A 12,100-nucleotide genomic window follows, 5' to 3' on the forward strand; every position below is an offset into this window, starting at 1 on the left:
ATTTCTTCTTTTCTATTTTTTATCTGGTTTTTTTGGACATTATATAAATTATTTTTTGCTTACATTTTAGCCGCGACAAAATCTATTGAATGCGGCGTCGAGAGTGGGTGAGGCGTCGCATCAAGTATTGACAACTATCGGCGAGGAGGACGACTCGAATCGCGAGTTACAGGACATGTTACTCGCGCTTGCTAAGGCCGTGGCCAATACCACCGCTGCTCTGGTATTGAAAGCGAAGAATATAGCAGCCACGTGCGAGGACTCTGCCACACAGAATAGGGTGATATCGGCCGCGACGCAGTGCGCACTGGCTACATCTCAGCTCGTGGCTTGCGCCAAGGTCGTAGCGCCGACCTTACATTCACCTGCCTGCCAAACGCAGCTGATGAACGCTGTTCGGGAGGTGACCAAGGCTGTGGAGCGCCTGGTTCAAGTCTGCAACGAGACGTGCAGCGATGATAACTTGCTGAAGGAGCTGAGCATTGCCGCCGCCGAGGTCAGTCGCACCTTGAACGACCTTCTCAATCACATCAAGACCGCCACTAGAGGAGAGCGCGCCAAGGAATCCATCCAGGAAGGCGCGGTGGAAACCATCTTCGTTGCGACAGACAGACTGTTCGCCAGCACCGGTGACGCCGGCGAAATGGTACGACAGGCGAGAGTGGTCGGTCAAGCTACCGCGCAGCTGATTCAGAGCATCAAAGGCGAGGCGGAGAGGCAGACAGACTCGGAGCAGCAACAGCGTCTGCTGGCAGCGGCGAAGCTACTCGCCGATGCCACTGCCAAGATGGTGGAGGCAGCGCGGCAGTGCGCTAGCAGCCCGCACGACGCCAGGATGCAGGATCAACTGCGCCAGGCAGCGGAAGAGTTACGAGCTGCGACTACAGCGGCGGCAACCCCGGCGTTACGTAGAAAACTAATTACGCGTCTAGAGGCGTGCGCTAAACAGGCCGCGTCCATGGCCACGCAGTGTATCGCGGCGTCTTCTGGTGCCGGACACCACAATACTAATCCGGCCAGCCAGGAGGAGCTCAATATGGAGTGTCGCATGATGGCGCAGCAGATTCCATATCTCGTATCGGGAGTGAAGGGCACGCAGGCACAACCGGATAATCCTACCGCACAGTTGAATCTGATAAACGCTTCCGAGCAGTTTCTGCAACCGGGCACCGCTGTGGTGAAGGCGACCAGAGCCGTTCTACCGACGGTCACCGATCAGGCGTCCGCTATGCAGCTGAACAACACCTCGCAGCAGTTAGGATCGTCATTGGCGGACCTTCGATCAGCGGTAACGCGTGCCAGGGAAGCCTGCGGCGGACTGGAACTCGACGCCGCGGAGGAGCTGATAAACAGCCTGAAGGATGAGCTAGGAGAGTTTTATCGCGCTGTCGAGGCCGCTTCGTTGAGACCGCTACCAGAAGAGACGACGGAATCTACTGCGCTGCGACTCGGCGCCACGTCGAAGAACGTTGGATTTGCTATGGCGCAACTGTTATCCGCCGCCAAGCAAGGCAACGAGAATTATACCGGAAGTGCCGCTAGAGAAACCGCATCGGCCTTAAAGGATCTTACCTATGCCGTGCGCGGCGTAGCCGCCACGTCCAATCAGCCGGAGACGCAGAAGAAGGTGCTGATGACGGCAGACGACGTGATCCTGCGATCGCTGCGTCTAGTCAAGGAAGCGCGACGTGTACTGAAAAATCCTGACGATCCTGACAACGAGGCCAATCTAGCCGTGGTCGCCAAGGACGTCTCCTATTCGTTGAACAAGTGCGTGTCCTGCTTGCCCGGACAGAGAGACGTCGACGAAGCGATACGCAATATCGACGACATGACTCAAGTGCTCAACATGAATGAGTTTCCACAAACTAGCAAGAATTATGGGTAAGTAGCTTTACATAGTCGTGTATTTTTTTCACGTTTATCTTGAACTGGTTTTTAAAATATAGTCGTGTATTTTTTTCGCGTTTGACGAACTGATTTTTAAAATATTCTCTTATCTCTATACTCTATGGAATAACAGATACATACTATTACAACTAATTATATACGTCTCACATTTTTATGTCATAGGCAATTGCAGAGCGATCTCAATAATGCTGCCGCCAATTTGAACGATGCGTCGTCGAACGTGGTATCATCCGTGCGTTCACCCGTGCAGCTCGCAAATTCGTCGAAACAATTTACCAATGCTTTCGGAGATCTGCTGAGCGTGGGGATGGAAATGGCAAGTCAGACGACAGTTGAAACCCGTACTCAGGTGGTAGTATCGTTGAAGAACGTCAGCATGACGTCCAGCAAGCTTCTCATGACCGCTAAATCAATCGCGGCCGATCCCACTGCGCCGAACGCGAAGAATCAACTCTCGGCGGCGGCTCGCGCGGTTACCGACTCCATAAACTACCTGGTGGACGTGTGCACTTCGGCGGCGCCCGGGCAGAACGAGTGCGACAATGCTATCAGAAACATCCAGTCCATGCGATCTTTGTTGGACAATCCGAGCGAGCCCATTTCCGACGCCTCGTACTTCGAATGCTTGGAGACCGTCATGGAGAAGAGTAAGAGTCTCGGTGACGGTATGACCGGTATCGCGAATCACGCGAAGAAGTCGGAACACGAGCAGTTTTCTGTCGCGGTCCGTGGAGTCTCCTCCTCGATTTGCGGCTTAATCGAAGCAGCCGCTCAAGCGGCCTATCTAGCGGGCGTGAGCGATCCTACGTCCGTAGCGGGTAAACCGGGTTTGGTGGATCAGGCACAATTTCTGCGAGCAGCGCAGGCCATTCACAGCGGTTGCCAGAGCCTCGGCAATCCGACCAGCACGCAACCGCAAGTGCTCTCAGCCGCTACCATGATCGCCAAGCACACCAGCGCGCTTTGCAACGCCTGTAGACTTGCGTCTAGCAAGACCAGCAACCCGGTGGCTAAGCGACACTTCGTTCAGTCCGCCAAGGACGTCGCCAATTCGACGGCGTGTCTCGTTAAGGAGATCAAGGCGCTCGATCAGAATTATTCCGATGCCAACCGCGAGAAATGCGCGGAAGCCACGAAACCGCTACTCGAGGCGGTCGATAATCTCTGCACGTTCGCGGGTTCTCCCGAATTCGCGAGCCAGCCGGCCAAGATATCCATCGCGGCAAGAGCCGCTCAGGAACCGATCACAAGCGCCGGTAAATCCATTATCGACGGCTCGTGCGCTATGGTGCTAGCGGCCAAGAGTCTCGCGGTCAGCCCGAAGGACCCGCCGACCTGGCAGCTACTGGCCAATCACAGCAAGAGCGTCAGCGACTCGATCAAATCGCTGGTGGCGTCGATCCGCGACAAGGCGCCCGGTCAGAAGGAGTGCGACGCCGCGATCGAGAAACTGTCGGCGCGAATACGCGAGCTCGACGCCGCTTCGCTAAGCGCGGTCTCGCAGGCGCTGATGCCGCGCCGCGAGAACACCGTGCAGGGATTCACGGATCAGATGGAGAGCAGCGCGAGCGAGCTGCGCGAGAAGCTGGAACCGTTGCGTACCGCTGCCAAGTACGAGGCTGAGAACGTCGGGCACGCCGTCAATCAGATCGCCCTTTACTCGGAACCGCTCGTCTCGGGCGCGATCGGCGCCGCGTCCAATATGGTCCATTCGAAGCAGCAGATGATACTGTTGGATCAAACTAAGACCGTAGCCGAGTCCGCGCTGCAGCTGATCTACGTGACAAAAGAGTCCGGCGGCAACCCGAAAGCTGTCGCGTTGCACACCGAGGTGGACGAAACCGTCGAGTCCACCAAAGACGCGCTTCAGGAGCTGCAGAACACCTTGGAAACTATATCGACATCTGCGGGTATCGTCACCGGTCTGATCGACACGATTTCTCGCGCGATGGTGAGATTGGAGGATCATCGTATGTCAACTATCGACACCGTGGATTCTTACGTGGATTATCAGACGAGGATGGTCGAAGCTGCCAAAGAGATCGCTCGGTTGGCACAAGAGATGGTGAATAGCCTCTGACATTACACCCTATATAATATCTAATCAATTTGAAGAATCAATTTAATCATATAAAGATTAATAATCATAAAAAATTAACAATCAGTAAATTATCTCTTTCTTATTTATTTTAGTCGACCAAGTCGAGCACCGACGTAGCCAGATTGGGACCCCTAGCGGTCGACATATCGCACAAGTACACTCAACTAGCTCGCGATACCTCCGGAGCGTCCGCGGCTGCCTCCAACGCCGACGTGTCCGCCAGACTTCGCACCGGGGTCCAGGAACTTGGCCGGGCTTGCGCGGATATCGTGCGCGCCGCCGGCACATGCCAAATGGCACCCGGCGACGCGTACGCTCAGCGAGAGGTTGCGGAGTACAGCAAGATCGTGACCGAGAAGGTATCACAGGTATTGGCTGCATTGCAGGCGGGCTCGCGCGGCACTCAGGCGTGCATCAATGCCGCCAGCACGGTTTCCGGAATTATCGGCGACCTCGACACCACCATCATGTTCGCCACCGCCGGTACGCTGCACGCCGAGAACGAGGGTGACACGTTCGCCGATCATCGCGAAAATATACTTCAGACCGCGAAGGCCCTGGTGGAGGACACGAAGACATTGGTAGCTGGAGCGGCGTCCTCGCAGGAACAACTGGCTGTCGCGGCGCAGAACGCGGTGTCGACAATCGTTCAGCTCGCCGAGGTCGTCAAGTACGGCGCGGCCAGTCTGGGCAGTCAGAATCCGGAGGCCCAAGTGATGCTGATCAATGCCGTGAAGGACGTCGCATCCGCACTTGGCGATCTCATACACGCCACCAAGGCCGCCAGTGGCAAGCCCATTAATGATCCCAGCATGGCGCATCTAAAAGATTCCGCCAAGGTAATTCACCTGTCTGAAGTCCTTTTCGCTTACCTTTCTGTGGGCATCTATCTGTGACGTTCTAACAACGACAATGGAACTGGAAACTTATCACGCGCTTCTGTTGTTGCCTATCATCTGATTGAATACGCTTATTTGGAAAGAAACCTGTTGTTTATAACGAAATGATGAGGAGGTAAATGATTGATCTCCGCAAATACGGAGTAACTCGTCTAAACGATTAATAATATACTAATTTGGCAACGAACCGTCTCCTTCGCAGACTAAAAACGTACGATAAATATTCTAATGAAATTCTAACTTTAGAGAATTTCCATAATTAATTTGCTAAATTTTAATGATACCGTTTCGAACATAAATCGAATCTACAATGTGACTTGAATATCTTTCACAGAGAGATTTACGTAAGGTGAAGTTACAAACCCCCTACGAGATCTCTCTCAGTGATGTTGGCCTAATCTATTAATCCGCCGAGTTTTAATAACGCTGTTTCAAAACGTAACCATGGAGAATGTTTATCCTTAGAGACATTTTTTGGGGTGGACTTTAATTGACTTTTAATTCTGATGAAACGTCCTCGTATTTGCCTCTAACTGATTTCGTTCTTGCACTACTAAAATCTCGCGTAGCGTCCATGCAGAATTGATAGCGTAATTCATCGTCGTCGCTCTCGAATTGTGCAAGGTCGTTGGACACAGGGCGACGATACCCAGACCAAAGCACGACCGGCGCTATTAAAGTCCACCTTGAATCCCCACGCGTTTAGCTTCGTATCTATCTACCATACGTGTGACATACCTGAGCGAACGGGTGTTGTTTTTACATCTGGCGGACGGCATTCAGTAGAAAATTATGTTGTTTGTTTAACGATACTCTCCGCCTGTTGTACAACGCTTCCTCTCTCACCTTCCTCGATGCGATATCGAGTCCCGCGATAATAGCAGCAGCAGTAGTGCAAATTTGTCTGTATATCTTGAATGTTTCGACGATGCGAATGGTGGACTTTAATGTGTGCTAGTCTCATTGACGATTTTGGTCTGGCCCGGTCCGGGATAGGTCTTAGAACGGCAGCTGCAGCAGCAGTTCGTTCATCTGAGCGACATCGGCGGCTCGGAATCGGAATGGTTCGTGTCCGATCAAGAGGAGGAACTAATCCGTCTGCTATCCACTTCCGAGAGCTCCCAGCCGGCTCAACGGACCTCCGACTTACTGTTGTTCATGTAGCCGGATTTTCGTTCCCTCCTCGTCGTCGCATTTTCTAACGCAACCCTATATAAGATAATCTAATAATCGATATGTAGCCATGTTATGTATATACACGATACTTCTACGTAGAACACGATGTAGTTGCTAAATTGTGCAAGATATCGGCGAGACATCGTCGCTTCTTGCATTCTAATAATTGATTAAAGAAGTTTGTAATATTGTCTCTTTGCATTTTCTGAAAAAATGACATGTAACATAATTTTGCCGAAATGTATCACTTTCTTCGCGTTAGCGAGTTATTTATTTCGAGATCTTCCAATCTTATCTTAATTGAGTTTACATCCGAAATGCACTTTGTCAGGCGAATCATCGTTAGGTACGTACATTCCATTCACAGCGTTCCGTTTGAACTGTTGACAGGCTTCTTAACGCTTCCACGTAATTCTGCTTATCATTTCGTTATTGGAAAATCGTTTGATAGGTTCATGTAACCATAACATGCGCTAATTACTCTCGCGTATGTTAACACATTGCAATAGTACTATTACTTGCATTTAAGCGTATTTACTCATCAGTTTAAGATTACCACTAAAACTTTAACTTATACTCACTAACTATATATTCCATCTCTCTCTTTCTCTCGCAGATATTAATGTTACAAGCTAGCGATTCGCCCTTGAAATTACATTCAATCTTCGTCCACAGGTGATGGTGACCAACGTGACGTCGCTGCTGAAGACGGTGAAGGCCGTGGAGGACGAGCACACGCGCGGCACCAGGGCGTTGGAGTCCACGATCGAGGCCATAGCCCAGGAGATCCGCGCGCTCAGCAGCTCGGAGACGCTGAGGAGCAACGTGACGCCGGAAGATCTCGTGCGCTGCACGAAGAGCATCACCATATCGACGGCGAAGGCGGTCGCGGCCGGGAACAGTTGCAAGCAGGACGACATAATCGCCGCCGCCAACATGGGCAGGAAGGCCATCAGCGACATGTTGTCCATCTGCAAGGGCGCGGCCCACAATTGCGCCGAGACCACCGAGCTGTGCGAGCGTACCCTTCAGGCGGGGCACGATGTCGCCATTAATTATCGAGAGCTGCTTCAGGCGATCCTGCAGATAGCGTCGAGGTCGGGCGACGCCAAGCACACCTTGCCGGTGATCTCGCGCAAGATCGCGCAGAGCGTGACGGAGCTGGTGGCGGTGGCGGAGCTGTTGAAGGGCAACGACTGGGTCGACCCTGACGATCCCACGGTGATCGCGGAGAACGAGTTACTCGGGGCGGCCGCCAGTATCGACGCGGCCGCCAAAAAGCTAGCTAGTCTGAGACCGAGGAGAAGCATCCAGGTGAGTTGTATCCACGTGGTAATTTTGCGAAGCAACAGGTGCGGTACGGCACACACGTGGATGGCACGAGTCGTTCCAGTCTCCGCGAGATATGTTTGATTTTCTTGGTCGTTGTGAATGATCGACCGAGAATCGAACATATTATTACGGCGATTGGAAAAGTCAACGTTCGCAATGGAGTATTAATTAAGGAGATAGGAGACACGTATGAAATTATATTGATATGAAAGATTCATCGTGTTTTCTATTAACTTCTGTTTCACGAATATAATTATTTATCAGAATTTCTTTCTTAAAGATACTGCAAGACCTCTTTTCTCTTGTATAGAGAAAAAAAAGTCAATGGCGGATTATCTTAATTTGTAAAAATTATTTTCTAAGGCCGCGTAATTTTATTTTTAATTGTTAGTATAAATTATATTTTGTAATACATATTCTCTCGCTCGACAGGAGGCTAACGAGGACATGAATTTCGACGAGATGATTCTGGAAGCCGCGAAATCTATCGCCGCCGCCACTTCGGCGTTGATAAAGGCCGCCAGTGCCGCGCAACGAGAACTCATCGCGACCGGCAAAGTAGCACGCACGCCGCTGACCAGTTCCGATGACGGCCAATGGTCCGAGGGTCTGATTTCGGCCGCTCGAATGGTGGCGGCCGCCACCCACAGCCTTGTGGAATCCGCGAACGCTCTCGTTCAAGGAGTAAGCTCCGAAGAAAAGTTGATTTCCAGCGCTAAGCAGGTTGCCAGCAGCACGGCGCAACTGTTGGTCGCTTGCAAGGTCAAAGCCGACCCTGACAGCGAGAGCACGAAACGTCTGCAGGCGGCCGGTAACGCCGTGAAACGTGCTACCGATAATCTCGTACGTGCTGCGCAACAGGCTATCCAGCAGGAGGAGGACAGATCGTTGGTCCTGAACCGCCGCATGGTGGGCGGTATCGCGCAGGAAATCGACGCACGCTCGGAGGTCTTGCGAATTGAGCGCGAGCTGGAGGAGGCCCGAGGCAGGCTGACCGCCATTCGTCTGGCCAAATATAAAAATCGGCCGGATCTGGCCGACGGAGACGGCGACGTGGCGGGTGGCGATCAGAGCGGCTACCAGAGTTACACCACCCGGTACGAGACGAGGGCGTACGAGCCGCAGACCACGACTTCGCCTATTCAGACGATGAATCACACCCTGGATCAGTTGCAGTCCACCACGCAGCACATCAGTCATCAGTTTGCCGATCAGCAGACCTTGGTAAGCCCGGAAAAGGTACATTCGACGCAGAGCACGCTCGAGAGAAAGATGAAGGACAGTCAGTACCGGTCTACCGTGGATCAATACGGATCTCTGGACAGAAAGTACACTATCGATAGTTTTCAAGACAGGAGTCCGTACATCGTCACCGAGAGAAAGATCATAACGGACAACTCACCCGGCCAGTACAGCTCAATCGAGCGAAGGATCAATCAGGAGAGTTACGGAGTCACGGAGAGAAAACACGCGGACGGATTTGCCTCGTATCCGCCGCCCCAGCACATCTCGTATTCCATCTCGAAGTCCCCGACTCCCAAGATTGTCCAGGAGCAAGTTACCGAGGACCGAAAGTCTCCGCAGGATCAGCCCAAGTATCTGACTGATCGGTTCTCGGGCGTCAGTCCGATGAGCACGTTCCGTTCTGAGAAGCAGGTGGACACTCAGCGATTCAGCAGCGGTATCCCGCAGCATCAAACGTTCAAGAATGTTGAGAGCAAGGTCATCCCCGGCGGCAGAATCGAGACTGTCACGACGAAGGTCTACTCGTCCACGCCCGGCAAGAGTACCAGCAGCTCCAACTACGAGACCACCGAAGAGACCAAGCAGTACACGTCCGGCAACGAATTGTCGACGTTCAAGGGCAACGACAGCGTCGAGGAACGCACGATGAAGCAGTCGATGCACAAAGTCACGGAAAAGAAGACCGTCACTATGACGACGTCGAGTCGGCAGGAGTCCAACACGAAGACCTTTCGTTACGAGGACAAGCAGTGAGAAGCGAGAATAACGAAGTCCGCTGTATACAATCGAAGCGATAATTTCGTCCGGAAACAAAGAAAAAAAGTGACCTAAATCTAAATTCGAGCCTAAAAATGCGATATAAAGAGCGATAAAGTACAGATAAAATTATTTTAATACAATAAACAATTTTCTCAATCGAGATCAACGACGTATCGAGCTTTTGAAATTGAAATGAGATTGATGCGAGGATAGTTCTTGAACGGATAGCAACGAGTGATTTCCGTTACGCGTTAAGAGCCTGCGACGCTTTGAAACAAGGAGGAACGATAACGCGGCAGGATTATTTATTAGCGAAACGATAGGAAAGTGCCCTTAGGTAGATGTAACACTCGTGCTTTCGATCAGCAGCCTTACGAACGTATTTAATCGTGGATGTTTTCGCAGCCGCGAGCCATGGATCGTTTTTTTTTTTTTCGATAACTATACAATTTTACGAGACGCGAGTTGACGTAACAATTACGTCGAATGTAAGAAAACGCTGACCGTTTCACTTTCGCATTCGCACAGTAGGTTTTTCGTTTCTTTTTTTTTCCTTTGCTTATACAGCTCGAGGACGATAGAGATAATTTATGCGCTTGGTTTAATGTAGAGTTAATCTTACGTTTACTCATTTACGGTTAAGAAACCACCGGATTAACAAGAGAAGCAACATATCATTTAATTTTATTAATTTTCCCGATGTCGCGCGGTGCCGAGGACAGGCCCGGCGACGCGCCACCGCTCTATTAACACTTTCCGTTTTCTTAATTAACCCTCACCCTCCCTCTGGCGTCTCTATTTATTCTGAGGATCCTCCACCCTGTCGCAAATTGTCTCTTTACCCCTTACGTTTGTTTCTAGCACGATTCTACTTCTAACAGCGCATGTAGCATTCTGAGAATGTCGAAGGCTAAAAGTATAAAAGTATAGGACATTATAGGGATGTTTTCTCTCTATATTAGGTATATTTTGAATTACATTTTACTGAACGATATGTGCTGTTAGGGACGTACCGTTAATCTGCAGGCGGTAGCTCGTTTTTGAATTGAATTTACTAATTGTAAGCTGACCTTTTCGAGGCCCAGCTAGGCTTCCAACGAGTGATCGTTCAGTGCAATTGTTATTCGCCTTCGCGACTAGATAGGCCTACGCAAGTATCCCTTAGTATATACGAAATTCGGGGTAATCCCCGCGTCGCGTCGACGACGGAATCGCGATCGTCTAGCGAGAGAAGTGCCTACCGAGTTGCCAGCGAGCTGCCGCTTTCCTCACATTTAATGCGCTCGTAGTACGACCTTAAGGAATTTATAATATTACCAAAAATCGAATGCTTTACTAATGCGTTTAATGGAATGCGTGTGTGGACGAGTGTGTCGGCCAACCGAACGGCTAAAACGTCGAGCTCTTCCAAAGCGATGCGCGCTGTGCTGTGTTTTACCGTCGTGTACCTTTAAAAGGTGTCTTCCTTCAAGATCTTAATAATAACGAGACGAGTCAGGATGGTCGATCTTTTTCATTTTCGATTGATTCCGCTAGCCGATTTTGGTTCCGTGTCTCGCGATCACGCTGTGAATTATAAAATGACGGAGAAGCATGCAATGTTATTTTGCGAATAATTTTCTTGGATTTATACGCGAAAATTTGACTGGATTTGAACAGATGGATCGTAAACAGCGCGCATCGCAAACGGTTTGTGTGGATCTTTATATCTCTAAACGAATGTGCCATGATATGTAACAAATGTAGCGCAAAATGACGAATTATACATAATAAATAGAGAGAGATGTGTATACATAGATATATGTATTACATATATATACAAGAAACGCAGCGATCTTTGTGAATGTAATAACGTTTCGCATATTGTTTTAATGATTTATATTATATAGAGGGTATTTTTTTAATAGTTGTTCTGTAATTGTCTCTTATACGCATACATAGAAATATTTTTTAGATCTATTTTTCACGGAATGTTACGACGTTATATCAGCACCATTATATTATATACAATGTTCTTTTTAATTATTATTATTATTAATCTTGATTACGCGACGGAAGATATTATTACGGTTAACTATTATGGTTTGTATTATTAATCTCTTTTGCCATTATATTAAAATCAAGATATTTATACAGACGTAACTAATAAAGAGTTTCTAACACTCGCTGCCTTTTATTTTCCCAACCAGATTTAATGATATTATCCTTGTAGGTACTTTGATGAAATTAAATCTTACTTAAATTCTAAAAATTATTCAAATTAAAGTTATTCAAAATTGAAAATTCTCTGCGTGATTATTAATTCGTTGCAGACATTATAATTAAAATAAAATTTATATCATGCTTTGACTTAATATTTTTCGTTTAACTGTAATTTGCAATTAATTTAAAAATTGAAAGCTCTCACAATGCAGGGCAAATTATACTTTTTATAATTTTTAATAGATATATCTATATTTGAACTGAATTAAATTACATATTTTAAAGTGTTGAATATTTCATGTAGAAATTTTTAACATATATAAAAAATGAAAAACATTGTCAAATTGTGCCCATAAAGTGAAGCGTAAATTGCATGCGCAATTTTAAATTGGAAAGAGACAAAATGTATTTAATTTCAAATTATTTTTAATATTTATATTTTATTAAATATTTTGACCGTGGGAATTACATTTTT

General features: G+C 48.6%; 1 protein-coding gene across 5 annotated transcripts in view; it reads left to right on the forward strand.

The window, feature by feature from the left end:
- The window catches only part of Rhea (Talin_middle and talin-RS domain-containing protein rhea), a 42,467-nt gene extending 30,882 nt beyond the window's left edge, over positions 1–11,585 (forward strand). For all 5 annotated transcript variants that reach the window (XM_077413039.1, XM_077413042.1, XM_077413037.1 and 2 more), the window contains 5 exons: positions 71–1,884; positions 2,074–3,976; positions 4,105–4,851; positions 6,763–7,401; positions 7,852–11,585. In XM_077413039.1, coding sequence (XP_077269165.1) covers positions 71–1,884; positions 2,074–3,976; positions 4,105–4,851; positions 6,763–7,401; positions 7,852–9,417 — 6,669 coding nt within the window. In that variant the 3' untranslated portion in view covers positions 9,418–11,585. The remainder of the gene's footprint in view (positions 1–70; positions 1,885–2,073; positions 3,977–4,104; positions 4,852–6,762; positions 7,402–7,851) is intronic.
- The last annotated feature ends 515 nt before the right edge of the window (positions 11,586–12,100 follow it).

This window comes from Temnothorax americanus, unplaced genomic scaffold (genome assembly GCF_048541705.1).
Source record: "Temnothorax americanus isolate GAGA-0224 unplaced genomic scaffold, ASM4854170v1 Scaffold32, whole genome shotgun sequence".
Taxonomy (NCBI): Eukaryota; Metazoa; Arthropoda; class Insecta; order Hymenoptera; family Formicidae; genus Temnothorax; species Temnothorax americanus.